Source organism: Lissotriton vulgaris, chromosome 2_1 (genome assembly GCF_964263255.1).
Source record: "Lissotriton vulgaris chromosome 2_1, aLisVul1.2, whole genome shotgun sequence".
Classification (NCBI taxonomy): Eukaryota; Metazoa; Chordata; class Amphibia; order Caudata; family Salamandridae; genus Lissotriton; species Lissotriton vulgaris.
Genome location: NC_141687.1, coordinates 435,926,650 through 435,954,252, shown reverse-complemented (window position 1 = coordinate 435,954,252; position 27,603 = coordinate 435,926,650). Strand labels below are relative to the sequence as shown.

General features: G+C 47.4%; 1 protein-coding gene across 1 annotated transcript in view; it reads left to right on the top strand.

Annotated features, from left to right (window-relative positions):
- Positions 1-27,603, top strand: part of LOC147730561 (gamma-crystallin 1-like) — a 142,850-nt gene that overhangs the window by 49,784 nt on the left and 65,463 nt on the right. The window contains exon 2 of the mRNA XM_086954083.1: positions 9,881-10,123. Within this exon, the coding sequence (XP_086810209.1) occupies positions 9,881-10,123 (243 nt within the window). The remainder of the gene's footprint in view (positions 1-9,880; positions 10,124-27,603) is intronic.

Here is a 27,603-nt window from a genome sequence, read left to right as displayed (position 1 = left end):
CGTATACAGAGAGTTAACATCTAGTGTTACAAAGTGAAAAGTCTCTAACCATTCAAAGTCTTCCAAAATACTCAATAGATCGCCAGTATCTCATATGTAAGAAGGGAGTTTATGTACAAAGGGCTGTAAAAAGACATCTAAGAATTATGAGATCCTTTCTGTTGGTGATCCAATCCCTGAAACGATGGGTCTGCCCAGTGGGAAATTTCAATATTAAGAATTTTTGGTAGGGTATAAATACATGATGCACGTGGACATGTGTTATACATGTATTTATGCTCCAAATCATTAACAAGACACCAATCCCGCCAGTGATTCAGTCTAGACTCAGTCTTCCTCATAGTTCCCTTAACTGGATTGCTGGCTAGTTTTAAATGGACTGAGGTGCCCGATAGCTGTCTGTTTATCTCTATAAATTAATTTGTGCTGTTCATCACCACCACGGTACCCCCTTTGTCAACTTCCTTAATAACAATTGTGGATGTCTACATAAGTGTCTCCAATGCAAGCCGTTACTGTCTATCAAGATTCTCCATCGGTGATCTGGGTCTCATCTGTGTTTCATCCTCCACACCATCATGTGCCACGGGCGGCATGTGCTCATGACGGCGTGGAGCCGTCATCAACTGCAGCTTCGTCCACGCTCCACTAATTCCCCGCCTATGCGGATGAATTAGTGAGTGGGCTGGGTCATGACTGCTCCACACCGTCATGAGAACACCCCGCTGTGACACAATATGGTGTGGAGCCGTCATGAGTAAGGGAGCACCACGCCCATCCCCTAGCCACGCCGGCGCCGCGGACGAATTTGAGATGCGGCAAAAGGGTTAAGCCTTTTTCTAATTGAATACTCGTATACAGAAAGTTAACATCTAGTGTTACAAAGTGAAAAGTCTCTAACCATTCAAAGTATTCCAAAATACTCAATAGATCGCCAGTATCTCATATGTAAGAAGGGAGTTTATGTACAAAGGTCTGTAAAAAGACATCTAAGAATTATGAGATCCTTTCTGTTGGTGATCCAATCACTGAAATGATGGGTCTGCCCAGTGGGAAATTTCCACCATTAAGAATTTTTGGTAGGGTATAAATACATGGTGCCCGATAGCTGTCTGTTAATCTCTATAAATTAATTTGTGTTGTTCATCACCACCACGGTACCCTCTTTGTCAACTTCCTTAATGACAATTGTGGATGTCTACCTAAGTGTCTCCAATGCCAGCCGTTACTGTCTATCAAGATTCTCCATCTGTGATCTGGGTCTCATCTGTGTTTCATCCTCAAATTTGTATAAGTCATTGATGACTGCCTTGTGAAACGTATCTATTAGGTTATCAGGAAGTAGAATTGGCAAAAACGTTGACTATCCACATTAAGGTTCGAGGATATATCCAAGTCAGATAAAATGTCTAACATTGTGGTAGGGGTTTGCTCAGTGTCATCTAATGATATGATCAGATAGTTATATTACACTCCAACATGTGTGGAATCAATGGAGGGACATAATTTGGCTGCTCTTCAAAATACTTTTTTTATTTTAAATGTCTCACAAATTTCTATACATCAACATGTACTTGTGCAATGGCCACCTGTGATGTTGGACCAAAATTAGACCTTTACATAATACATCTGTTTGTTTTTGAGACAAATCATAATCAGACAGATTGATAACTGATACACTGTTGTTACATGTTCCTTGTTGTAACGTTTCGTGTGGTACATTCTGTAGTGGTATCAGTTATTTTGGTTGCAGGATACAGATCGTGTAGTTATCCTTTCTCTGGTGTGTATGGTGCCCTCCCCTTCTTGTTTTTTTTTTTACCTATTTATTTGGTAAACTTCGGTCTTTTTCCCTCAATCATACTGGAAATGTCCCATTCACTGGCCGAAATTGAATTCGAAGGTGCCCTAGATCCATCATCCACCATCTGTTGACATGGTTTATGCCATCAAGTTTTCAGGCAAAGGTGGATATTCTGCCATTGCTGCAATCATTTTCATCCCGTTTGAGTTTCCTCATCTTTTTGTCTTTTAAGTAAATTTGGTGTGCTGTTAGAATGTCCTTCAGAATTTCATAGTTTTTTCTGTTCCTTACAGTAGATTAATATTCCTGATTTCACCCTCAACCTTTTCTATCTCTAGATGTAAAGCCTCCCTCTTACTTTCGGCTTGTTTGCTGAGTATATTGATTATGCCGAATGAGGAGGACATAATGAAATGTTCCCATTCATTCAGTAAATCTATGTCTAAGTCTTTAAAGGAGGGGAATATGATAACCCGTAATCCCCTTGGGACCTGTTTTATGTCAATGTACCTATTAAGGATTGTGGCATCCCACCATGTACACAATTCCTGTTTTGCGCATTCAAGTTTTATGTCTAAGTCCTTCTCTGTTGGTACTGGTAGGTGTTTCCTTCCTAGAAATTGTTCTATCATTGAACAATTCTTCTATTGGCTTGTGTCTGTCATCATAAAAAGTAGCCATCATCACTATATAGTAGTAGTGTACGGTCTATGTATCTTGCAATCAAGAGAGTGTGGTCCCTATATAATTTGCAAACAATTAGAATGGGTAGTGATGGAATTTTGATTGCACTTTTCTTGTAATGTGCTCCTGTGTCAGCAATCAGAATTGTGCAGAGAAAATCTTTCATTTTGGTGCTATATGGTACAAATACATCACACTACCCTGAATGCATAGCACACTTTGGCTAAACACCTCTGTGTTAACATGAAGAAAGGGTACCACAGCACTCACTACAACAATCAACATGAAGTGCTTCCACTTCTCTTAGTAATTTATAGCTCCGACAATTCAAAGACAAGAGGCAAGTATTATTTCTCATTGAAGCTTGAATTTTCAGTCAGGAAAAACATCTGACACGGGTTTCGTAACACCAGAGACTTTTTCAAGGCTGTAATTACAGATACATACATATGTCAATTGAGATTCACATCGTAAAAACATGTTGTACATAAAATATCTTGACAAATACGTGTTGTTAATTACATCCGTATATTCTGATCTGGAGCTAGGAAGGAAAGAAAAGAACCTCTGCCCCCATGCCGATTCTTATTCTTTATGTTCACGGCTCTGAACATCATGCAAAAGTGGTGGAAAAGATAGAACAGTCAATCCAGTACAATCTCCCAATTACGTGCAAGTCAGAGATCTAACAACTATTTATAAGAAAAGTGATAATAAGAAAGTAAAAAAAGTGCAAAGTGCCTTTAGCCCAGTAGATGTGAGTTCCCTGAAACACTGATCAAACCAGAAGTTGAGTATCATGTGGATGATTTAATAAGACAGTGTAGACATTAAGAAGACCAGAAGTTGAAAGACTTATGACTGACCTAGAAGTGGCGGTTCAGTACAGCTGGTCCTGTATGAAGGTCAATAGAAAGGCCATGATGTATATAGGCTAGTATAAGGAAAGACATATTGGGGGTTAAAACGAACTAAAAAGCAAGGAGGGAAGGCTAGACGTATAGCCCGAATATAAGGGCATACATAATGTTGTACATTCCAAAGAGACCCTTTAGGTGTGTTTAGTTTAATACGCTGTTCCGGAGTAATAACTTGAGTATGTGGGAGCAGCTTTACAAGTAGTGTTGTGTATGACACACGGATAGTCATAAAGTAAAGTAATGGTATTAATAGACATCCCTAGGTCAAATTATGTGTTAATTCCTTATCAAAACCAAATATCGATGTAAACACTCACCCTATATGTGTGGGATGCAGTAACGTCCCACTGTTATAAATCTTTTCAAATATGGAGAGAGAAGAGAAGAGCCATTATAAGCCCCCTGCATGTGAAAAATATAAGGTCTTAGGTCAAAAGTGATATATTAAAGAAATAATAGTTAATCATGTTAACATGGAGGTCTTTGGATAAAGTGTGTTATGCATTCAGGGTAGTGTGATGAATTTGTACCATATAGCACCACATTGAAAGAATTTCTCTGCACAATTCGGATTACTGACGCAATAGCACATTACAAGCGAAAGTGCGATCAAAATTCCATCAGTATCCGTTCAAATTGTTTGGATAGCGATGCACACACTGAATTTCTGATTCCCAGTTCCACTGTTGGAGCTCGGGGAAGGCTCCCTTCATCACGTTCAGCATGTAAGACCAGATATCACTCCCTACAACTCCTTCGATACCCAAGATTCTCAGGTATTTCTTGCGCTTCCTATTTTCAAAATCTTCTAATGCCCACTGGATGTCGGTAATTTGTACACCATGCACCTCGGTATGCATTGGAGCCCTTACACCATAATTTTCTCGAGCAGCTGTCTGTTCTTCCACAGCCAATAGTCTTGTATTTGTGTCTAACCAGGCTTTAGCCATCTTTCTGATGCCCTTTGCTGTTCTTTTGTAGCCAACCTATTATTTTTCCTATCCACTAGGGTCTCTTCTTGAAGACAGTGGAGACAAGATGTAATCTGAGTAAATGGCTCCTTCGGCCGTTCCCCCACCACTCTGAAATTAGGATTAAATAATGAAGAGGTAGCCCGGCAAGTGTTAATATAAAGACCCATATGTTTGTCACAACTCACCCGCATTGCCGGGCTTGGACTGGGCAGGAATCCGTGTCTTACAGCTTTAAAGGGAAGGCAGAGCCTGGAGAGCATCAACTCAGAAGATCGAAGAACAAATGCTAAGGCTTAACCTGAGAACGGCAAAGTTCCCAGTACAGCCAACTGCAGCAGCATCACCAACAACAGAGCATCATGGCATTTTTTCCAGCTGTTGAGACTACTACTGTATACTCCTTGGTGGAAATACCAGCGTGGTTTCACCTTGACTGACCTGCAGGGTAATGGTGGCAACCAGGAGAGGGCTGCTTTTGGAGTGGAGTGCCATGAGAGAGATCCTGGAATACTGACACAAGGACAAAAAGGGCCCTTGAGGCATTTGGTAAGCCCTACTGCTGAACCTTCCCCCAGGGGGTGGGGGTTGGTGAATATCGATATTCAAATCCATGTAATTTACGCCTCTACCTTGGGCGTGGAGGTACATTGTCACCAGCGCTCCGGTTGAGGGGGCAACAGGCCTAAAGGGGCGGGAAGACTCCCAGGAATTAGGGGATAAGTTATTTTCTCGTACAGATGACTCAGATATTAACTCTACAAACTCAGAGATTGGGAGTACTGTACAGTCATCTAGCTTCAGTCCTGGCAGCCAGCAGGGTGGCCCAGGCACAGTGGTAAGAAGGAAAAGAGAATCCAGAAAGAGCAGAGATGCCCTACCACCAGGATCAGCTGCAGAAGGAACATCCAACCAAGGCTCGAGCGCTACCCTTAAGTGGAATTACTCAGCAATGCAGAGAGTTTATCCTGCACCTCTAGCACAGGAAAGTACCGATAGCAAGGTTAAGCAGCTCAAGCTGAGGAACCCTCCCTGAAGCTGATTTACGAGTCTATCAAACAGCTGCAACTGAGTATATGCGAGTTTAATGATTTTATGTTGTGTCAGGTAATCTTTGTGTTTGTTCATTTCCCTATTTATTTCTTGTATAGGCATGGGTGACTTCCATGCTATTTTGGACATTCCCGTCTGAAGGCGATATCATCTCGGCCATTGGGGGCGATGTTGGCTCTTAAGTATTCGGTCATGATTGAACCATGTAGGGCAATTTGATCTGTTGTTTTTTTAGTGCCGCCATCGATTTCCAGTCTCCTTTGTTGCTGCTAGAAGCCGTCAACAGCTCCTATGAGTGATGGTGTTTTCAGTATTTCCGCTAGTATATCGTCATTGAAACTCAGGCTTTGCCCCTCATGGGGTCGGTGCTGCAATACCCCATGGTCCCCGTGAGAGGGCTTTTTGACACAGATCTTTTTGGTTTAGTCACAATGGTGAGTGTGTGGGGTGTGGGTGCTGATAGTGTTTAAAAATATCTCAGGGGTATCAAAACGGATTTAATTGAGGGTCACCTTGGTATAGATCAAAAGTATGTACAGATTGTCCTTCTAACTAAGAAGAATAGCAATCTTTTGGTACGTGTAGGTTGACATGTTTCACGCCTTGATTATCCAGGAGGAATCTGCTCGTTTATTTAGGACCAGCAATGTATCCCTACCCTTATTCTGGGTTGGGTATGTAATATGTGCTATCATGTGATTACCATGCAGCAATCAAGACAGGAGGTATATTGCGTAAATCTATATTATTAAATCAAGTGGATACCTGTATCACATACACCAAGTGGGGTCCCAAACCGACCTAAAAAATAAAATGAAAACACATATTTTGTTTTACATCATATGCTGTTTTATAAGTGGTGAACACGCTCAATAATACTCAAACACGGGGTGTTCATTAGGCATGGATATAAGTGAAAAAAATGCTTGGGCTTGATGTCTAACTCCTATTGTGTGTTGGAGTGGAGTGACATGCCCTTAATATTGCAGGTGAAACACTGTTGAATTTGAAAACAAAACTGGATATAGACACACACACACATGCACCAGAAAGTGGAAAAATAGATACATAAACGATCATGGTAACGGAATGGATCAGGCCTTACCCCCTAGTCCAGGCAAAATTGCAACATGGGTTGAGTGCCAGTTACCGCATCTGATTCACCGTGGATGTATCTGAGGAAGATAAGTGAATGGAGGGATATTAAAGCACAAAGCCAGGAGGCCAGCCCACATGGGAGTGGTCCCTCAGGTTGTCTTGCACTTAATTGGTTTTTCCGGAGTCCGGTGACATGACCTACCCTCTGTGCTGCTCACCTGAGTTTGATTGCAGTGTGAGGGGGCGTCCATTATACGCACTGCGATCTCATATGTGAGAGTCATATGGTACTGCATGATCTATGCCGCGCGTCACGCCATTTTGGTCCCCAGCTGTTTACAGAGCACAGGTTAACGTTGTGTTAGAGTGGCAGCCATCTTGAAAGGGCGTTACATGCTTAGGGGGTATTGTAGCGTTGACCCCACGAGGATAAAAACCAGATGATGAAGCATGACAGATTTGTGAGGGCACCACTTCTTTATAAGGAATCCTTTGTCACCCTCCACCCTGATACTACACTATATAGAATTCCTTTCTACAGGAACAGCTATCCTCCAATGTCTTGGTTTTTGAGGTTTGTCATATTTGGTGAATATCTGATCATTACTATTTCAATATTTTTAGTTTAAAATAAATCTGGTTTTTAGCGTTTGCTGGACCTGGCCCTCTCTGCAGGGCCACCCCCAAAATGTTGCCTTCACCCCTCCTATTTTAGCTGAATTTGTTGTTGTTTGCCTTAGGACCCTGTGCACTTTACCACTGCTAACCAGTGCTAAAGTGCCTTTGCTCACTCCACTAAACATAGTAAGATTGGTTTACATCTGATTGGCATAATTTATTTACTCATCAGTCCCTAGTAAAGTGGTATACCATATAACCAGTAACATTAATGGCAATAGATGGCCTTCAGCACTTATTGTGCCACCCACTTAAGTTGTTCCTTAAAACATGTCCCAGGCCTGCCATTGAATCCTGAATGCAGATTTATACTGACAATTTTGCTAGGCAATAAAAAACACTTGCTAAGCCCCCCCCCCCCTTTTATTGCACATGTCAGGCCTAAGGTAGGCCCTAGGTAAATTGTAATTAAAACGTTGGACATGCACTTTTAAGTTGTATATGTTCTGGTCATGAAAAATTAGTTTGTCTCTACTCTGAGGCCTACCTGTTTCAAAGGATAACATTGGCTTGCCTTATTGGATTTAATGAGTGCTAACCTTTGAATGGGAACCATGCAAGCATTTCCTGTTTAGTATCTATGAAATCGTAATAAAAAAATCCTCTTCAATGGTACAGTTGGTTTTTAAACTACAAATCTTGAAAATTCTTTTTTTAAAGTTGGCATTTTCCTGCCTTGGTTATTTGGTGCCTGGAGCCTGTCCTAGGTCACATGACTGGGTGTAGTTGGCAGTTGGACATTATGCATTCCTCACACACAGTCACACAATAGATGGATTAGGTGCGACTAAATAAGCAACCTGCTGGTAGGATGGGTAGATGGAGATGAGCACTGCCCCACTTGCAGCGGAATAGGCTGTGCTCAGCCTTCAGACAAAGGACTTGCCACCCCTGCATTCTTGTTGCAGTCAGCTTTCACCCAGGGCAGGGAAGTCGGAAGGACTGAAGGCACGGTATAAAAGAGGAACCCTCAGACCCACTCTTCAGTTCACTTTCAGGACCTGTGACAGGACTATGCGGGCTGCCTGCTGCTGTAGCTGGCTTTTTACTGTCCTGGGAGTACTGCTTTGCTGCCAGGAGACTGCCTTGAACCCTCAGAGGCCTACTGTGCTGCTTGCATCCCGCTTCATCACTTGAACCTAGGACTACCAGAGTGACTCCAGGGGCTAGTTTGCTGGCCTCCAGTTCTGAACCACAGGGACACAATATGTTACCACCATATTGAACGCACATCTGGTCACAGCCTGAGTGAGTGCTCAACCGCCCAATTGGTGCCCCTCCAGTCCTGGACCCTTGCTGGTGATTCTAAAGGTGAGAGCAGGAGGGAACATAGGTAATCTGCCGTTTTGAGTTCAGCGAAACTAATACATTTACTGCTGAGATAGTCTTCCCTCTGCCCCACAATGTCTTAAGGACACCGATCAGGGGTCTTTTTTCCTTTTTTCTCGCCTAGTTAGGTTTGAGCAAATACCAATTGCAGATTTTTGCAATTCTGGTACCAAGAATCTAGGATTTGATACACGTTAGATTGGATACACGTTAGAGGGTGTCGACCGTCCATTTTCGCGCACCTCAGTCCTGATGAAAACCTGGAAACTAGCACACATAGGTCGAAACATGTAGACCACTCACATAGATACTCATGGTCATAATCACCCACTAAGTATCTCAACACCCTTTTTTAACATTGTCCAGTAGCTTGCGAATAAAGTTTTTTTAACCAAGTCATACCAGGACAATTTTTAACATATTTTCTGCTCACAACAACCAGCTCCACTGTAGTTCAAGTGTCGCAGCAGACCCTGATGGCACTCGGTCATCAGGGTGGACCCCAATGATGAAGCATGTCACCACTAGGCCGGTGAGTGAGGGTTTTTTTACAAAAGGAAAAAGAGGCTGAGTCCAAACAAAGACATTTTCACTGCAACTTCATCCAACTGGTCCCTGACAAAGACATCTCCTCCTCGGACGCCGCCTGCGGCCTTGCCCCGCTCCCTTTTCTTCTCAGAATCTTTTCCTTGAAACTTAAAGCACAAACTGGGCCCAATCCACTTCTTGTATCCAATCCGCACTCCACCTCGGTCAGCCATATTTTCCATTTTGACCGTCTCACACAATCAGATGTCTGCGGTTGGTGCTTTGAACTTTTATATGCAAGACTTTATTAAAAACTTTAAACTACAGTTACAATTTGTGCTGTGTTTTCACTTTACTTCTGTTTGTGTGTTGCATAAATACTTTTACACATTGCCTCTAAGTTAAGCCTGATTGCTTTTGAGCCACACTACCAGGTGGTTAAGCATAGGGTAATTTAGTGACTTTTATGGTTCACTCTGTCAGGGATTGTGGCTGTTCACCCAACAACCCATTTTCACACAGTGTGAAATAATTGTCCTGAACTTTTCAGCTCCTTTGAATGCCACATAGTCTATTGTAACATCTTTGTCTTTAAGTATATGTAACAATCCTAGTGTTTCCACATACCTTGGTAGATGCAACAGGCGCACATGTTTTTTTTATCATCTCTTATGATGAGTGGATGCAGAATAGAAGAGTACTGGGGATTTAATTACTTATTTCATCTTTGTTCTTGCTGCCCCATTAAACTACAAGGGTCATTAAAACAAGGCTTCATGTTGATAGATATTTTAACATTCTTCTTTCTGCTGCAGATAATATTCTTTGAGGACCAGAACTTCAGTGGCCGCTCCTATGAGTGTAGCACTGACCACATCGATCTGAGACCTCACTTTAGCCGCTGCAACTCAGTTCGCATTGTTCATGGTTGCTGGATGCTCTATGAACATACAAATTACATGGGCCTCCAATATTTCCTGATCCGGGGTGAATATACTGATTTTCAGCACTGGATGGGGTTGAATGACTCCATAAGATCTTGCCGCTTGATCCCTCAGGTAAGTGATAAATCTGAAATGTGTCACTGACCTATTGAGGAACAAATCACATATACAGCAGTTATATTCTAATTAGTAGTGGTGTATGCACATTGTGCGGGGATAATTGTATGGGCAGTGGAACTGCCTTATTGGTATGTTTAGCAGTTTTGTTTTTCTTTGACCTATTTAACTAAGTCTGTTGCCTATTAGGACGCATCTGCATTGCTTTGTCTCTGTCTTGCTTGATACAAAACCAGAATCTCCATTATTTTGAAATCAAACTGAATTTAGGAAATAACTGTGAAGCTTTGATCACACAGTTCCCCTTTGAGCATCTCTTAAGTCCCCCCTAAGCAGAATGCCTGAATCTCTGTGAGAAGGCATAACTAGGATATGCTGCATTTTTGCATTTCTCTGTGTTTAACTCGGACAAGCCTTGGTTACAAAATTCACTGCAGATATTCTGAGTCAAGAATATCATTCGCTACCCAGACATTCTTAGCCACCCTAGCATGCATCATAGTTATTCAATATGCAACACTAATTAGACAAAACTTCAACATATGAATTGGCTGCGAGGGTTAAGGAAAGTTGTAAATGCGAACAGTACATAACGTCCTCTCGCTAAAAAGTATTTCGATTTCCCCTTACAGCAGTGAGATTGTACATTTTCAGGATTTAAGAAGGTGAACGTCCTTCTTGATGGCCTCGCGTTAGTACCCTTGTTTCATTTTGCAGTCAGTTTCTGACATGTTCATCTCAGAAAGAGGGCCGATGACGAGGTATTATGCAAAGGGTATTCATACATGCCAATATTTTAAAACAGGGACGTGGGAGATTTAAAAGTAAAAATTGGGAAAATGAAAACTCCCCATTGACTTCTATTGTAGAAAATGCAATTTCAGGCGGGAGACAGCTAAAATAAAGCCATTTTTGGCTTGAAAAATCGGCTCTTTTGGCATGTATGGGTATTGTACTACAGGCAGGTATGGAGTAACCTCCCATCTTCAGTTGCTACAGAGGAAAAGGAGATCTTGCAGTAGGGGCAGGTAATGATTACCCTCCCCGTCACACCCTCATACCAGTATCTGTAGAGGAACAAGAGGTTGTGTACTACAGGCAGAAACTGAGTACTCTCCTACTTTCAGTGGCTGCAGATGAATAGGAAGTTTCAACCCTTTTTAGGTCAAGCATCAGCGCATGCTCTGTCTGCAAGACCTCCTGTAATCCCATTATGGAGTGTATTTACAGTTGCTGCTTGCCATTGGTTGGAAGCTCGACTGCTGTTGTTTTCTGGGTCCTTATTGGCCGGTGCTCGAGAATACAAGACTTCCGTTTACAAGCGAGGAGCACCACCACTTACAGTTTCTTTACACAGCAGGCTTATGTCTTTTTGTTTAGGACTACTAATTTTTTTGTAAGGGCCCCATTCCGCGCTTAAAATTTAATGGCAGTTGTGTCTAGGGTGACCAACTATCATTGGTGCAAATTCAGGACGGTGAGTGTAAAAATTCAGGACAAAAGTTCAAAATTCAGGACACAAATTCAGGACAGGAGGTCAAAATTCAGGACAAAACTTCTGGACAAAAGGTAAGTTTTACAGGCACATCTGAGGTTGCGCAATAGTATATAAGTAAACCCAGCCATTTTCAAACATATTCAACCATTTGCAAACCTATCCATCATGTATCCTTCCATCTATCATTTCACTCATCCATCCCTTCATCCATCCTTTCACTCATCCATCCATTATCCATCCATCCACCCTTTCACCCTATCCATCTGTACACTTATCCATCCACTCGTCATCCCATCCATCCATTCACTCATCCATCCAGCCATTAACCCTTTCACCAATCCAGCCATCCTTTCACTTACTAATCCTTCCACCCATCCACTCTTTTAGTCATCCATCCATCCTCCCTTTCTCTCTCCATCGACCCTTTCACTTAGCCATCCTTCCTTCCATCCATCCCTCCACCCATCCATCCATCTACTCATCCACTCATGAATCCATCCATTGACCCTATCACTCATCCATCCATCATTTTACTCCTTCACACATCTATTCATCCTTTTGTCCATCTACCCTCCCTTTCACTCACTCATCCATCCTTACATCCACCCTTTCACTCATACGTCCATTCATTCACCCTTGCACTTATCAATCCAGCCATCATTTCACTCATCCACCCACCCACCCACCCACCCATCCATCATCCACCCACCCACCCATCATCCACCCACCCATCCACCGACCCACCCACCCATCCACTCATCCATCCTTTCACCCACCCATCCACTCATCCATCCTTTCACCCACCTACCATCCACCCACCCTCTCATCCATCCATCCTTTCACCCACCCACTCATCATCCATCCTTTCACGCACCCACTCATCATCCATCCCCTTATCATCCATCCTTTCCCCCACCCCCTCATCATCCATCCATCCATCCTTCCCCTCATCATCCATCTATCCTTTCACCCACCCCCTCATCATCCATCCCCTTATCATCCATCCATCCTTCCCCTCATCCATCCATCCTTTCCCCCACCCCCTTATCATCCATCCATCTATCCTTCCCCTCATCATCCATCCTTTCACCCACCCCCTCATCACCCATCCATCCATCCTTCCCCTCATCATCCATCCATCCATCCATCCATCCTCCCCCTCATCATCCATCCATCCATCCATCCTTCCCCTCATTCATCCATCCTTCCCCTCATCCATCCATCCTTCCCCTCATCATCCATCTATCCATCCTCCCCCTCATCATCCATCCATCCATCCTCCCCCTCATCCATCCATCCTTTCCCCCACCCCCTCATCATCCATCCATCCATCCTTCCCCTCATCATCCATCCTTTCACCCACCCCCTCATCACCCATCCATCCATCCTTCCCCTCATCATCCATCCATCCATCCATCCTCCCCCCATCATCCATCCATCCTTCCATCCTTCCCCTCATCCATCCATCCTTCCCCTCATCATCCATCTATCCATCCACCCCTCATCATCCATCCATCCATCCTTCCCCTCATCATCCATCCTTTCACCCACCCCCTCATCACCCATCCATCCATCCTTCCCCTCATCATCCATCCATCCATCCATCCATCCTCCCTCTCATCATCCATCCATCCATCCTTCCCCTCATCCATTCATCCTTCCCCTCATCCATCCTTCATTTCATCCATCATCCATCCTTTCCCTCATCCATCTTTCCCCTCATCCATCATTCAGCTACCCTTCCACCCGTGCATCCAGCTATTTACATTTTCTCTCATCCATCCTTCCCCTCACTCATCAATCCATCCATCCTCTCATAATATCCATTTATTCAATCTTTCATTCATCCATTCACCCTTTCACTAATACATCCAGCCATCCACCCATCCCTTCACTTACTTACTCGCACACCTTTTCATATTAATTTTGAGCTGAGTGCTTTTGAGAAGAGGCCCATCAAGAACTTCACCCTTGCTGCAGGAGCCATTCCAGGACTTGGACAGAAGCCAACCAGGGCAGAGACATGATCCACCACAGGGGGGAGAGGAGCCATCACAGGCGGGGGTGGGTGGGGGGGGGAGACAGGAGCCATCACAGGGGGGAACAGGAGCCATCACAGGGGGGAACAGGAGCCATCACAGGCGGGGAGAGGGGGGACAGGAGCCATCACAAGAGGGGGAACAGGATCCACCAGAGTAAGCATGCAGTATTCTAGAATCATCATGGGCTCCTCGCCCCCTCCTGCACAAGACAACGAGAAGACAGGCTCTCTGTCCAAAATGCCATCCCCCACTGTGACGCACAGTACTTACAGGAGACACTCTAAGAGAACTGATTGAACTGATTGTCCTCCATACTTTGTTAGTCAGTGTGGGTACGATTGTGCCATTTATTTATTTTATTATATTATAGACTGCATGTTAGAAGAACCAAGGTTTGCTTACAATTTAGTGACAAAACGTGCTGCCTCGGTGTAATCTGGCCGAGTCTAGGATGTTTGGGGTCCTGGGTAGAAATGGAATGTGTGAGGCCCCTCTAAATTGCAGAGACATGACATTCAGGGCTATTTGCATCTGAATGGATGTCCCTGCTTCTGAACCTGCAGCCCCTCCTCTTAGACACCTTCGAGCACCGCTTAACAGCTCATCAAGAGCTGAAAGTGTGAGGGTTACCCCCCCCCCGCTGTGCCTCTCCAATGCTGCGGGGTATCGGAGCTTTGGACAGCCTCGGAGTCAAGAAGGGGGGGTGGGGGCAAGCTGTGCCGGCTTTAGGGTGAGGCGACCGGTGCCCGGTTAAAATGACGGACAAATGGCGTCCGATAAAGAATCCTTCACGGACAACGGACAGACGGACGAAATTACGGACTGTCTGTGAAATTTACGGACGGTTGGTCACCCTAGTTGTGTCCCTTTCTTTAGACGAGCGGCGTCTAAAGAAAAGAAGTTACAGGCCAGGAAATGACAAGCATTACAAGCATTGTTGCATTACAAATGCTTGTTTTATTTCCTGTCATGCTTCAGGAGCTGGAGACCTGGGTAAGTCTTCCTTGTCAAGCTCCACTTCCACCCATACTTCGAGCTGAAAGGCAAGCCAGTGGAAGCAGCTGTTACCCCTAATTAACTCACAACGAAACAAAAGAAGTGCAGGTTTTTTCTCAAACCTTCGAATTTCTCTGAGTTTAGTGTATTCATTTACATGTATATATTTGTTCGCCTTTATATAGCGCAAACCAGTTTATCAAGGCATCGGATCGCTGTGCATACCATGAACACGATCGTACTTAATTTGCAAAGTGCCATATTATTACGTACACAATGCTTGAACTTGGCAGATACTTTGAGGTTCTGAGTAGCTCCGCTGCTTTGGCTTGAAAGGGAGGGTACCAGCGTTTCTCAGCGTGGTTACATGTATTGGGAGAGCAGCGGCACCTCACAGCAGCAAACATCTACTTGGGTTGGTGAGTGCTTTTAGTTCTGAATTTCTTTCAAGCGCTGGATACATAGGGCCGGACTGGGAACCAAAACCGGCCCTGGCAAAGTGCTCGCTCCCCCTCCCCCGCAGGGGGGTGGAGGGGTTAGGGGTGCCGCCGAGCTTTTTGCCAGGGCCGGTTTTCTGCCAATTTTGTTACAGGGACAGTTTTGCAGCTATGCTGTAAAAACGGCCCTTTAACAAAAACAGCCACCAGGGGCCCAAAACTGGCCCCCACCCATGCGGCGCACCGGGGGATTGCCCGGTGCCCGTTACGGTCAGTCCGGGTCTGTGGATACACATCACATTGCGGAACTCTTTCATTTTGACATGGACTTTATCTGGGGTACTGAATGGGCAGCTGGAAGTTATGTTATTTATGGGTTTTCTATAGCGCAACGGCTACTCGGCTATCCAAAGGAGTGTCCCGGCGCTTTGTGCTCCTAACCCAGAAAGGAGACTGAAAAACATAACAACAATAAAAGGAGAACAGAACCCAAGGATAGAGAGACTCTAACCAGAAAATAACCAAGTCTTTAAACCCTTCCTAAAGGCAAGCAGATTAGATGTGGACCGTAAGGACAGCGGTAAAGAATTCCACAACTGAGGGGCCAGGAATCTAAAGGACCGACCACCCACACGAGCCTTCTTTATACGAGGAACTACAGCAAGTGCCAGTTACTCCGATCTTAAGGATCCTGTCGGCCGGTAAAAATCCAGCCTCTTCTGTAGATATTTTGCACCTGTAGCGTGCAGGGCTTTATGGGCTAGTGTCAGGGCCTTGAACATTACCCTCTTCCGTATGGGGAGCCAATGGAGAGATTGCAGCAAGTTTGAGGCACTAGCTCGACGATGCAGGCCAAAAATAGCTCGTGCCGCAGCATTCTGGGTCATCTGCAAACGCTGTAAGAGATATTCCGGAAGACCCAGATACAGAATGTTAGCGTAGTCCAGTCTGGATCCAATGAGGGCCTGTACAGTTATTCTCCGATGTTCCTCAGAAAGCAATGGAAAAAACTTTCGAAGCATCCTGAGGATGCCGAAACATGTTCCTGTAAGAGTTGACACCTGGGATTTGAGCGTAAGCCCGTTGTCAATTTTAATTCCCAGGTTCTTAGCCCATTCAGAAGACTGAGCTGGAGGGAACATGTCGGCAGGCCACCAACCATGCCAATCCGGATCCGATGGGCAGCCAAAGAAAAGTATCTCGGATTTATCCGAGTTACACTTGAGGCTGTTCAGTTGGAACCAGTTAAAAACAGCCCCAAGGCACTCACGGATACTTTCCCCATCAAATTCTTCGCTCTTGCGGCAGGTGAAGAGAAGCTGGGTGTCGTCAGCATATGAGACGATCTGGGCCCCGTAGGACTCCACCAATGTCGCCAGAGGGGTCATAAAGATGTTAAATAGAGTAGGGCTCAAAACTGAGCCCTGAGGAACTCCAACTCCCAATGGCGGCATTTCGGCAGATCCAGGAGAGGCCCAGACCGTTTGTCGGCGGTTGGCTAAGAAAGAACAAAACCAGTTGAGCACCGTCCCCCCTAGACCGATGTCATGTAGTCTTGTGAGGAGATCCTCATGGGGGGCGGTGTCAAAAGCCGCCGACAAGTCTAACATAACTAACATCACCCTGCCTCCGGCATCCAGCACCTCCTTCACAATCTCTGAAACTTCCAGGAGCGCAGTCTCAGTACTTAAGTTGGGTCGAAAACCCGATTGAGACGCGTGGAGAAGCTCATTAGACTCCAGGAAGTTGGAGAGCACGCTGTGAACATGTTTCTCCAGGATTTTAGTGAGTGCTGGGAGGAGCGAGATCGGTCTATAATTGGCCGGGACTTCCGGGGCAAGGTTGGGCTTTTTAAGGAGAGGAATAACCATGGCCTGTTTCCAGGAATGTGGCAAGGCTCCCTGTCTCAGAGAAAGATTAAGAATAGGGTTGGCTATAGGGTTAACAACATCTGCCATTCTAGCTAAGAATTTCGCCATGGAAAGGATCACGTGGTGAGCCAGATTTGAGATTCCTCATCAATGCTAAAGATGAGGCTGTCGTGAGGGGCGGGAAGTCCAGCAGGACAGGGCCAAGGGTGGGCAGGTGAGCTATCTCATTCGACAAAGTCGAAAGAACAGCTATCGGTCTCGGAGGGAAGGAGTCCTGTATCTGCCTGATTTTGATAGTGAAAAAATTCGCTATGGTATCGGCCCAGGTCTCAGCCGGAACTTCTTGTGCTGAATTCGATCGCAGGGTAGTGAATTCCCTAACGATAGAAAAAATCTCCTTACAGGAGTTAGCTGCTTCCTCAATTCTTTTAGCAAAATAGCACTTCTTTCCCTGTAGGATTAATCCATGATAGGATTTCATCATGGATTTGTAAATCCGTTTTGCCTCGGCATCATATTGGGCTCTCCATGTCCGTTCGGCAACTTTATATTGTCTACGGGAGTGGGCCAGCTCCGCCGTAAACCAGGGGGCCGAGACCCGTTTAGTATCGGATCGGGGGGGCTGTAAAGGGGCAAGCTCATTCAATCTAGCTAAAAGCCAGGTCTGCAGGATTTCAAGGTCATTATCCAGATCCCCAGTGTAGGACAGAGGATGGTTCACCAGGGCCTGGGCTAACAGATCTGGAGTCACCCGATGAAACGCCCTGTAGTTACTTCCCTGCTGTCTCATAGCGCTAGTTGCTGGTTTCTCAGTGCCAGATATTTGGAAATAGGCAAGTCGATGATCGGACCATAATACCGGCAAGAGTGCAGTAACCACAATTGGTGAAGTGGAGAAGACCTGGTCTAAAGTGTGACCTTTGCCATGGGTCGGGCCGGAAAGATAAGGGAGCAAGCCCAAGGCAGACGTAATATCAAGCAACTTAATAGCATCCTGATCCTGGTGATCTTCCATATGGAAGTTGAAATCTCCCGCCAATAAACACCGCTCAGATCTCAGAACTAATACAGACAGGGCCTGCTGGAGTTCCTCAAAGAAGGACCCCACAGGTCCCGGAGGCCTATATACTACAAGACCCATTCACAGCTTTTTGAGGTGATAGGGATAGGGTAAAGGCAAGGGATTCGGCGCCCGTGATGGTCTCCGTGTGAATGACTGAACACGTGAGAGATTTTTTCACCACGAGGGCAACTCCTCCCCCTCTTCCCTTAACTCTATCTTGTCTATAGATGTTATACTCAGGGGGAATGGCTGCAGCGATGTCCGGATGACAGGACTCATTGAGCCAAGTCTCAGTGAGCATAAGACAGGTAGAATTGATCGTAGAGAGGAGATCAAATATCTCCTGTGTATGTCTGTGCAGCGACCTGGTGTTGAGGAGTAAGCAAAGATGTTTAATGCTACACTTCTTCGCGTGGCACATGGGAGGGGGTACGCTAGTAAGATGCCAATTACAGCCTGGGCATTTATATTTACCCCTATAGCGACCAGGAAAAACAGAGTGACAGGACGCCTCAGCCATGCGCAGGGAATGGAGCTCCTGGGATGAGTACACCAACATTATAGTGCAGGGAGGAGGTAAGGACCGAGAGAACCTGCCACGTCGTACGCCTCCGGGACGCTGACGGGCGCAGACGGGCAGGACTCTGGCACGAATCCGGCGCAGATTCGGCGTGTCCGCAGTACGCGTCCGCTGCGCGGAGGAAGGGAGGAGCTTTTTATAGCGCTACTAGAGCCCGAGGGCGGAGAGTCCTACCCCCAAGATGGCGGCCAAAATCAGATCCCAGCCCTCGGCGTCAATACTCGGCTGAGGGCGGTCTGAAAACCCAGGCATGGGGAAGGGAGCAGGCGAAGCGCTTATAAGCGCTAGGAAGTCTCTAGCAAGGCAGCAACACGCTTATCAATCAAGCGCGATCCTAAACTGCACACAGTTTTAAAATGACTAAACACGAAAGTCAAACACACACAAAAAAAATGTGCCAAGAAAAGAAAGGAGACCTCCCGGCTTCCGCCTCAGGAGGGAAAAGGTTGGTAGCAGATGGTAATCCCAGATGAAGTGACACGATTCCCTTTTATAGCGCTACTAGAGCGCGAGGGCGGAGAGTCCTACCCCCAGGATGGCGGCCAAAATCAGATCCCAGCCCTCTGCGTCAATACTCGGCCGAGGGCGGTCTGAAAACACAGGCAAGGGGAAGGGAGCAGGCAAAGCGCTTACAAGCGCTAGGAAGTCTCTAGCAAGGCAGCAACACGCTTATCAATCAAGCGCGATCCTAAACTGCACACAGTTTTAAAATGACTAAACACGAAAGTCAAACTCACACAAATAAAAATGTGCCAAGAAAAGAAAGGAGACCTCCCGGCTTCCGCCTAAGGAGGGAAAAGGTTGGTAGCAGATGGTAATCCCAGATGAAGTGACACGATTCCCTTTTATAGCGCTACTAGAGCGCGTGGGCGGAGAGTCCTACCCCCAAGTGTATTCCAACAAGAAAGAAAGCCTTAATCCCCCCACCCCATCCCTGCTGCCTTTCAAAGCCCTTTTCCCTTATCCTTTTGTAAATAGTCACGGAGATTCATTTTGCAAAAATGGCAGGAAGGAGTGCCAGTTGAAGAAGCAGGATGAGTAATACAATGGGAAGCTGGCCAGACTGGAGGAAAGAGTAAGTGGCCATTCCGCTTGACAATTATGCTGGGATTATTTACACTTGCCGACGCCGCGCCCAGCTGGGAGTCTGAAGAGTTTTATACTATGGTTGTATTAGGAAGCATGACACCCGTTGAGAAGCTGCGCATCATTAATACAAACACAACCACAGCCAGCAGTGCACACTAGACCTCATCCTACATGTGTCCAGCACAGCACCCACGTGCCTCATAGTGCCATTTTAGGCAACTTCCCAACCACTGGTCTGAGCATGCAAGAATGAATACATACACAAGACAACTTTTGTTCTGGGAAAATATTGCTGCAGGTGTATTCCATACAAGAGTATGCAATATCTGGGTTATCTTATGGGCGATCCAAGGGCTGGCAGCTGTGCCAACCTATGCTGCCCCCGCTCGCCTGGTGAGCCAGCACTGTGGGACACCCAGTCAGTGCTACCTTTGATGATCCTCTTCCGGATCAAGTGACACGTTGGTCTCTTCTACTCACGCCCTTTTCAGGGTGGAGCATAGCAGGGCAAACCCCTGGTTAGTCAGGCCCACAATGGCCCAAAGGACTAACAGGGCGCTGTCGCGGTTTTCAAGGAACCTGCCCTGAGGCTCCTGGTATTTGGCTCTGGCACCCCTACTGTGCCGAGCACAGGTACCCTTACTGTACCCGTCTGCCACAGGTGTACCCTTACTGTATTGTCTGCTTCCAGATCGCCATGTAACTCCGCCTGCAACACAAAAGGAAAACATTAAAACATTCTGAGTACCCTGTCCACCAGCCAGGTTGCCGGGTAAGAGGTTGGGTGGGAGACCGCGTGGCTGGTGTACAGCGACCGCCAGGAGGAGCCGGGCAGGCTTATATGCCCTCCCCCCACCTGGCGCACCGGATCTGATGCCACTGTGGCGACCTGGTGAGTGGACTCCTACAGGAGCCCCCAATGACTAGAGCGGGTGGGAGTTGTCCAAAATGGCACTAAAGGGCCACCCTTCTAGATTGGCCTCCTGCGGGGGCCAAGGACAGCCGTATAGTGCCATTATCTGCAACTTCCCCCACCCCTTGTCTGAGCATGCAAGAATGAATAAATACACAAGAAAACTTTTTTGCTGCAGGTTTATTCCATACAAGAGTATGCAATATTTGGGTTATCTTACAGGCGATCCAAGGGCGGGCAGCTGTGCCAACCTATGCTGCCCCCACTTGCCTGGTGAGCCAGCACTGTGGGACACCCAGTCAGTGCTACCTTTGATGATCCTCTTCCAGATCAAGTGACACTTTGGTCTCTTCTACTCAGCCCTTTTCAGGGTGGAGCATAGCAGGGCAAACCCCTGGTTGGTCAGGCCCCCAACCGCCCGAAGGACTAACGGGGCGCCGTTGCAGTTTTCCATGAACCTGCCCTGAGGTACCTGGTCTTTGGCTCTGGCACCCCTACTGTGCTGTGAAGAGGTACCCTTACTATACCCGTCTCCTGTAGAGGTACCCTTACTGTACCTGTCTGCTTCCAGATCACCCTGTAACTCCACCACAGCCCTGGAGCCGGCTCCCATCGTCTCCAGAGCACCCCACACACAAGCTATAATGTCACCTGCAACCTGCTATTTCCAGTGCCTCCTGCAAGTCAAGCAGGAACAGGTCCATCCCCACAGGAGACAAGTGGACCCAATCCTTCTCAAAGTATCCCTTGACTCTGGACTGAATTAGCTCGTGCCTGATGAAACCCAAACCCCTCTGGTCTGTCAACGTACGCATGGAACCATTGACCCTCTTACGAGAATGTTCCACCGCCTCGCTAGACCTGGCCCATGCCAGTTTCTCAAGGGATGATTTCTGACCACCAGAGTTCGCAGTGTCCCATGCATTTGCTGATTTCCCCCAAGTCAGATTTCATAGTTTGTAATAGTGCCTGTCTCCCCGTGGGAATAAGGTTGTTGCCCCCCAGGTGGATCACCAAGATGCTGGAGAGGGTGCCTCCTAGAGCCAGTTGTTGCTCTTGTCTGTTAGTGATGCTGCTCCATCTCATTCCATGGAAGTCCATTCAGACAAACTGCTCTTGTGTAAACCTCCCCATCAAATTCCTGAAGGCAGCCCACTGAGTCATCCTGGCAATGAATGAATGGCCGATCACCCACACTCGGAACATGGTGAATAAACAGACGCCATCTTTTCCAAACTTGTTTAATATATATTGAATCACACTTTATCCAGATCACTACAAACCACAGCACTCAATATTATATTTACATGCTGAGCCTTCATGGGCGAATGTAACACTCAAAACAGTGCGATTGCCAGTGCCTTTATCCTATTTATGCCCTCCTGCTCTATGCCCGCCTTGAATGCCACTGTAGCCGCCCCAATTCTAAATGAGTGGCTGGAATAATTTTTGTCAGGGTAGGCAAGGCCAGTGCGAGCCAGGCAGGCACCCATGATCCGATCGATCTGAAATTTTGTCAGGGGACCCAAGTGTGCATGTATCAGGAAGTACCCCTGTGCCGCAGGGCGCACGGACATGTAATCCCTGACTCTGGCCACTGGGCAATACCTTGGGTCTCCTAGCGGTTCCAGAACTACATCCGCCCCTTGCCCTGCCTGATCTGTTTTGGACCTCCTGATACGTATCACTAGCTTGTCCGTTAGTTAGACATCCTGGTTGCTTAAGGCGACACTAGATGTGTCTGTTTTTGACCTGGCTATCAATTCGCCCATCCTGAACGCCCCAAAGAATGCCAGACAGAAGTCGGCCAAGAATAGCTTGGCCTCATATTGCGAGTGGGTGACCTAGTGTACTACATCTAGCATCCCCTGTAAGGTGGGAAAGTCAATGGGGCCCCTAAAGTCCGGGTTCCTAACTTCATCTCTGGCCCGTCCCTTGGGAGCCGCTCTGATCAAAAAAGGTCTTGGTTGGGTTCGGCCCCCCCCTTCAGCTTGGTGTCATGGCTCACCGCCGCCAGGTGGCCACAGACCCACAAGTGGCTCTTCCCCTGATCTTTGGCCCATAAAACAAACACTTGAACCTACTGATCCAAAGCAAGCAAGCCTGTACTCAGAGTCTCTGTAACACTTAGAAATGTGTCAAGATGGGTTTTGCACTTCTTCCTGGTCCCAGGTGCCAAGGAGCCTTCCCCCAACGATCTCAACCGCTGCTCCACTACAGGATGCGCCATAGGTGTGCTGGTAAGGGTGTCATCTCCACTCTCGCTCGCGGCCAGACCTTGATGGTGTTCAGTTCGATGCCCAAAAACGTGAGAACCTGGGCCGGACCCTCAGTCTTACCCGGTGCCAGGGGAACCCCCAGATGCCCCGCCAAACCGTGGAAGCATTAAAACCTCTCACTACACTCCTGGGTCCCTAAGCCCCCGATGAACATGAAGTCATCAAGGTAGTGTGTCACTCCCTCGATGCCGGAAGCCCAGGAGAGCTCCCACTGGAGGAAAGAGCTGAAGGCCTCAAAGTATGCGCATGACACAGCGCAGCCCATGGGCATGCAATGATCAAAGAACACCTCACCCTGCCATTTGAACCCTAGGAGGTGCTGGCTGTCTGGGTGAACCGGGAGCAAGCGGAAGGCAGACTCAGTGTCAGCCTTGGCAAGCCAGGTCCCCTTTCCTGTTCTCCTGTCCATGTCCACTGCCATGTCTAGGGAGCAGTAAGAGATTGAATATGACCCCTTTTCTAACCAGTGGATCACTAAGTTGCCCTCAGGGTAAGACAGGTGGTGGATCAATCGGTAGGCCCCAGGCTACTTCTTGGGGACCACACCCAGTGGGGAGATAAGGAAGTGCTGGGGGGGGTGATTGAAGGGACCCACTTCCCTGCCCAGAGCCACCTCCTTCCGAACCTCTCCCTTACTACTCCGGACAATTCCCTGGCTGACTTGAGATTCTCTGCATCCCTGCAACCCAGGGGGTCCTGGTATGGAATAGGCATGGGCGGATTTTGCGGATTGGCAATCTGCGAATTTGCGGATTTGCGGATTGCAAAAATCCACAAAATCCGCGAATCCTCGCTGATTTTTTTATTTTTTATGTTCGCACTGGTTTCTGCAAGTTCGCGAGGGTTTTGTACAATTTCGCAAATTGCGAAATTGTACAAAACGCTCGCGACCTTGCAGAAACCTGTGCGAACACAATGTGCCCAGTAGGGTATGTGCCTCTTGTGTGTATAAAAGGTCAGAGAAAGATTAGTTCAGCAGATGAAGAGAAAGAAGCTCCTGGTCACAGGAACAGCACAGGTATTGCGCTCGTGAAAGTCAAGGATGCAAAGCTTATCCAGCATCACAGCTGATTTTCCAAGGTAGATTTGGGAAGAAGGCACACCTGTCCAGCCTCGAGGACGCTCACGATTGTTTTTGGGCTAATGAATGAGTCACTGAATTTGAGCATCAACTAGTTCGAGCGACCATGTGTGTGTTACTATGCAATCGCCCCGAAGGGCGCAGGGGTCCCTTGAGTGAGCTGTGAGCTGTAACTATTTTACAATGGCGCCAGCAAGCTGCCAGCGCCGTTGTAAAATAGTTACAAAGTTAGCTTGCACAGGAAGCACTTAGATAAAATAAAGCAGCACCTGCTTCGTTTTATCTAGTGATTCCTGTGCAAGCTAACTTTGTAACTATTTTACAACGGCGTTGGCAGCTTGCTGGCGCCATTGTAAAATAGTTCCATGAGTGGGGGTTCAACTTTTAAACCCGTTACGTCCGCAGATTTTTTTTTGCGGATTTTGCGGGAAATCAGCAAAATTTGCGGATTGCGGATTTCCCAAAAATCCGCAAAATCCGCGGGCGTAACGGATTTCCCGCTCACCCTTAGTATGGAATCCCAAACCCTTCGATGAAGCTGTGAGGTAAGAGCAATCTGTCTTTGGGGTTGGGATAGGTCCTGAGCAGGGGTCTGAGGTTCCGTAAGATGATGGGGGTGGGCCCCTTGACATTTGAGGTTGGCAGGATGGCGCTTGCCGGCATAGGGGGATGCTACTAGCTATCTTGTCTGCCAGTGGGAGGTGGAGGACCATCTCGCCTGACAGTACATGACACAGCCAGGTGCTTGGCCCTACACTTGCTGCAGCTGTGGGCAAACTTGCAGACCTAGCCCCAGAAGCAGGACCCAGCATTATATAGACTGCAGGTGCCAAAGTTGAATTTCCTACTCCCTTGCTTCTGTCCCCTTCCCTGGCTCCCTCGAAAAGGCTGTTTGAAAGGGCATTTTCCAGTCTGCTTATTATCTTTCTGATTGTGCCACTCCTTTTGATTCTTGCTCGCCCTCTCCTTGTGCTCAGCGGTGAATTTACACATGTGTTGAACCCAGAGCTGGATCTCTTTTTGATTCCACCCTAAATATGGGCATATGGCCTTTCCCTTATAAAAGTCCTGATCATAGTTGAACCACCCGACCCCCTCCTGTCATTTTAGCCTCCTGCTGTATGGTGTGAGAATATTGCAATAACGCCCCTGCTCTGGATACTTCTCCATAATTACTTCCAACAGTATGGTGAATGCCTCAACCCAGTTCTCAATCGTTTTCTCTGGCCAGCATTGGTATCTCACCTTGTTATCCTCCCGGTCCCCCCATTTTCCTAGTATCTGCCCCTGCTGCCCCGTGCATGAGTAAGGTCAGGATATCAATTAATTGCCCGCCTCCATATCCCCTCTTTGGCTGCCTGGAGCACTTGCCAAGACCGTGAGCAATGTCCCGAGGCCAAGGGTGCCACAGTGATGGGTGGTAGAGACGCCGTCACCGCTGTTGATTTAGGGGGTTTGGTGGGGGAAGAGATGGTGCTGGGCTGATGTGGGGTGGTCGTCTTCACCCCAAGCCGCTGGTTGGCGGGTAGCTCAGCGCGGCCGTTTGATTAGCATTTGCTGATGATGTCGCCAGTTGGTCGTCCCCTTGGCCAATGGAAGAAATGACTGGTGCTGCAGTGTTGGTGACAAACGCTGCGTCGTTCCCTGGCCCGGCCCCCGTAATGGCCCCAAACCCTACTGCCCTGGCGTCTGTATTCGCTCAACTAGCCTGCCCCCCCCAAACCTGCAATACTGTGGGTGCCCCTGGTGCCGCTGGCACTGGAGCCGGCAACGTAGGCGTTGGTGCCACGGCGTCTGAAATTGTCCCATCAAAACCAGCTTATTGTCCATCACCTTACCCCTTTTTTCAAAGTTCTCGGAGCCTGCTGCGATAGTGTTTGGTACGGCTGCCGGTACCCCTGTGGGTCCTGGTTCTTGTGGGGTTATCACTACCCTGACTTTCGCTGGGGACGAGTCCATAGGAAAGTCCTTGTTGGTTGGCCTGCGCACACGCTTGGATCGGGCTGATCCCCGGTCTATGAGCCCCGCCTGTGTCACAGGTGGGATGTCAGCCACCACCCCAGAATCCTCCTGCCCTCGGGTGTCGAGGAATCCTTGTGCTCATTCCGGTCTTTTAGCCTTGGCCATGGCCCTGAAATTCTCCCATGGTGTCTCCTGCAACGTGCTGGGCTGGGACTCATCTACACAGCTGATTTGTGAGAACAATGGGGCGGGAGTTCCCTGGTGGTCCATGGCTCCGTATTGTCAAGCCGCCTACTTAGGCATGCCCTGGAGGAAGAGAAAATCGTAAATACTTGCCCGCCCATCCCTGAGAGTGCCGCAACACTGTTTGGCTACAGGGAGCCTCTTAACCCATTCCCTGGCGCATGTCCCTCCCATTTGTTCCCCACCCACTTGTGCCCCGGTACTTACTTCACTTTTTGATTCCTGACAGCCTAACTCTTGAACGGTTGCAGGAAGAAAAGGATCGGAGCGGTGGTTGGTTGGCGTGCTTGTGGGGGCAAAGTGTCCACGACAACGGACCCAGGGGTGATTTGGTTGCTGCAATTCCAATTGTAGAATAAGACACTTCACCACGATCCATCCTTTCCTTTAAGGTTCATATTGCCCCGCCTAAATGTTTTCGCCCATGCTTTGCCAGGATACCTCCCCTGCCTACCCCCCTTCTTTTCACTGGCGCCCAGCTCGGTGGGCGCTTCTGAGGCACAAGGCCGTCCTCATGCTACAATGATCACCTTACCAATGCCTGCTTGTCCCTTTGACACGAACCTCCTTACCGGATTCTAGGGATAGATCCCGGATTGTCCCTTGCTGTGAAGACAGTTAAAATTTCATAATCAGCATACAGGCGCGAGGCCCTCACCCTTCAGTCTGACCCCGGCAACCAGCTTAAGACCAGTAGGTCCTGTGCTCTCATTGTGGAACGCCGGCACGTCCCGTGCCAGGTGGCCAGCTTGCAAACATACGCTTACCTTGACTGCCCCAAACAGGAGCTTCAGGATGACCTATCCGGCGGCAGTACCCTGTAACACAAAGCATAAGCATTAGCAGGACACAAGGAATAGTTTACTTCAGCAACCAGAAATACTTTAGCAACCGGAAACACACATTCAATCGTATGTGGTTGCAGCCAGCTGACAACATCTACAGTATTCCTGCTCCTCTATGACGTGAGGAGGTTAAGATCCGGACAGAATTAACCCCGTGCCAGCCCACCAAGCGACATGGCAATTCCTAAATGCATTTATGCATTTATGCTTACGCCACAGGCGCTCACATCGTGAGGCCTGGCAGTGCAAAGGCCCGGCTGCCTAGGGAATAGCGAGGGCAAGGGGGTGTGTCGCACGCAGCGCTGTGTCCCCCGCCGGATATAACGTGAGCACAGGAACACCTAGCAAGCGTCGGCCTTTCCCTTCGGCATTGGGCCCCCAACGCCACCCCAAATACGTAATGAAACATACATTTAGAACCTGAACATTAAAGAACATGGTATTTGTTTAAAGGCATTAAAATCACCGGAAATACAGCGCACAAATAATCCATGCTGAGGACACTATACTCTAACAGGGTCACCTATGAAATGGCGAAACTATGGCATTATGTTCCCATGGGGCACAGGGTCAAGACT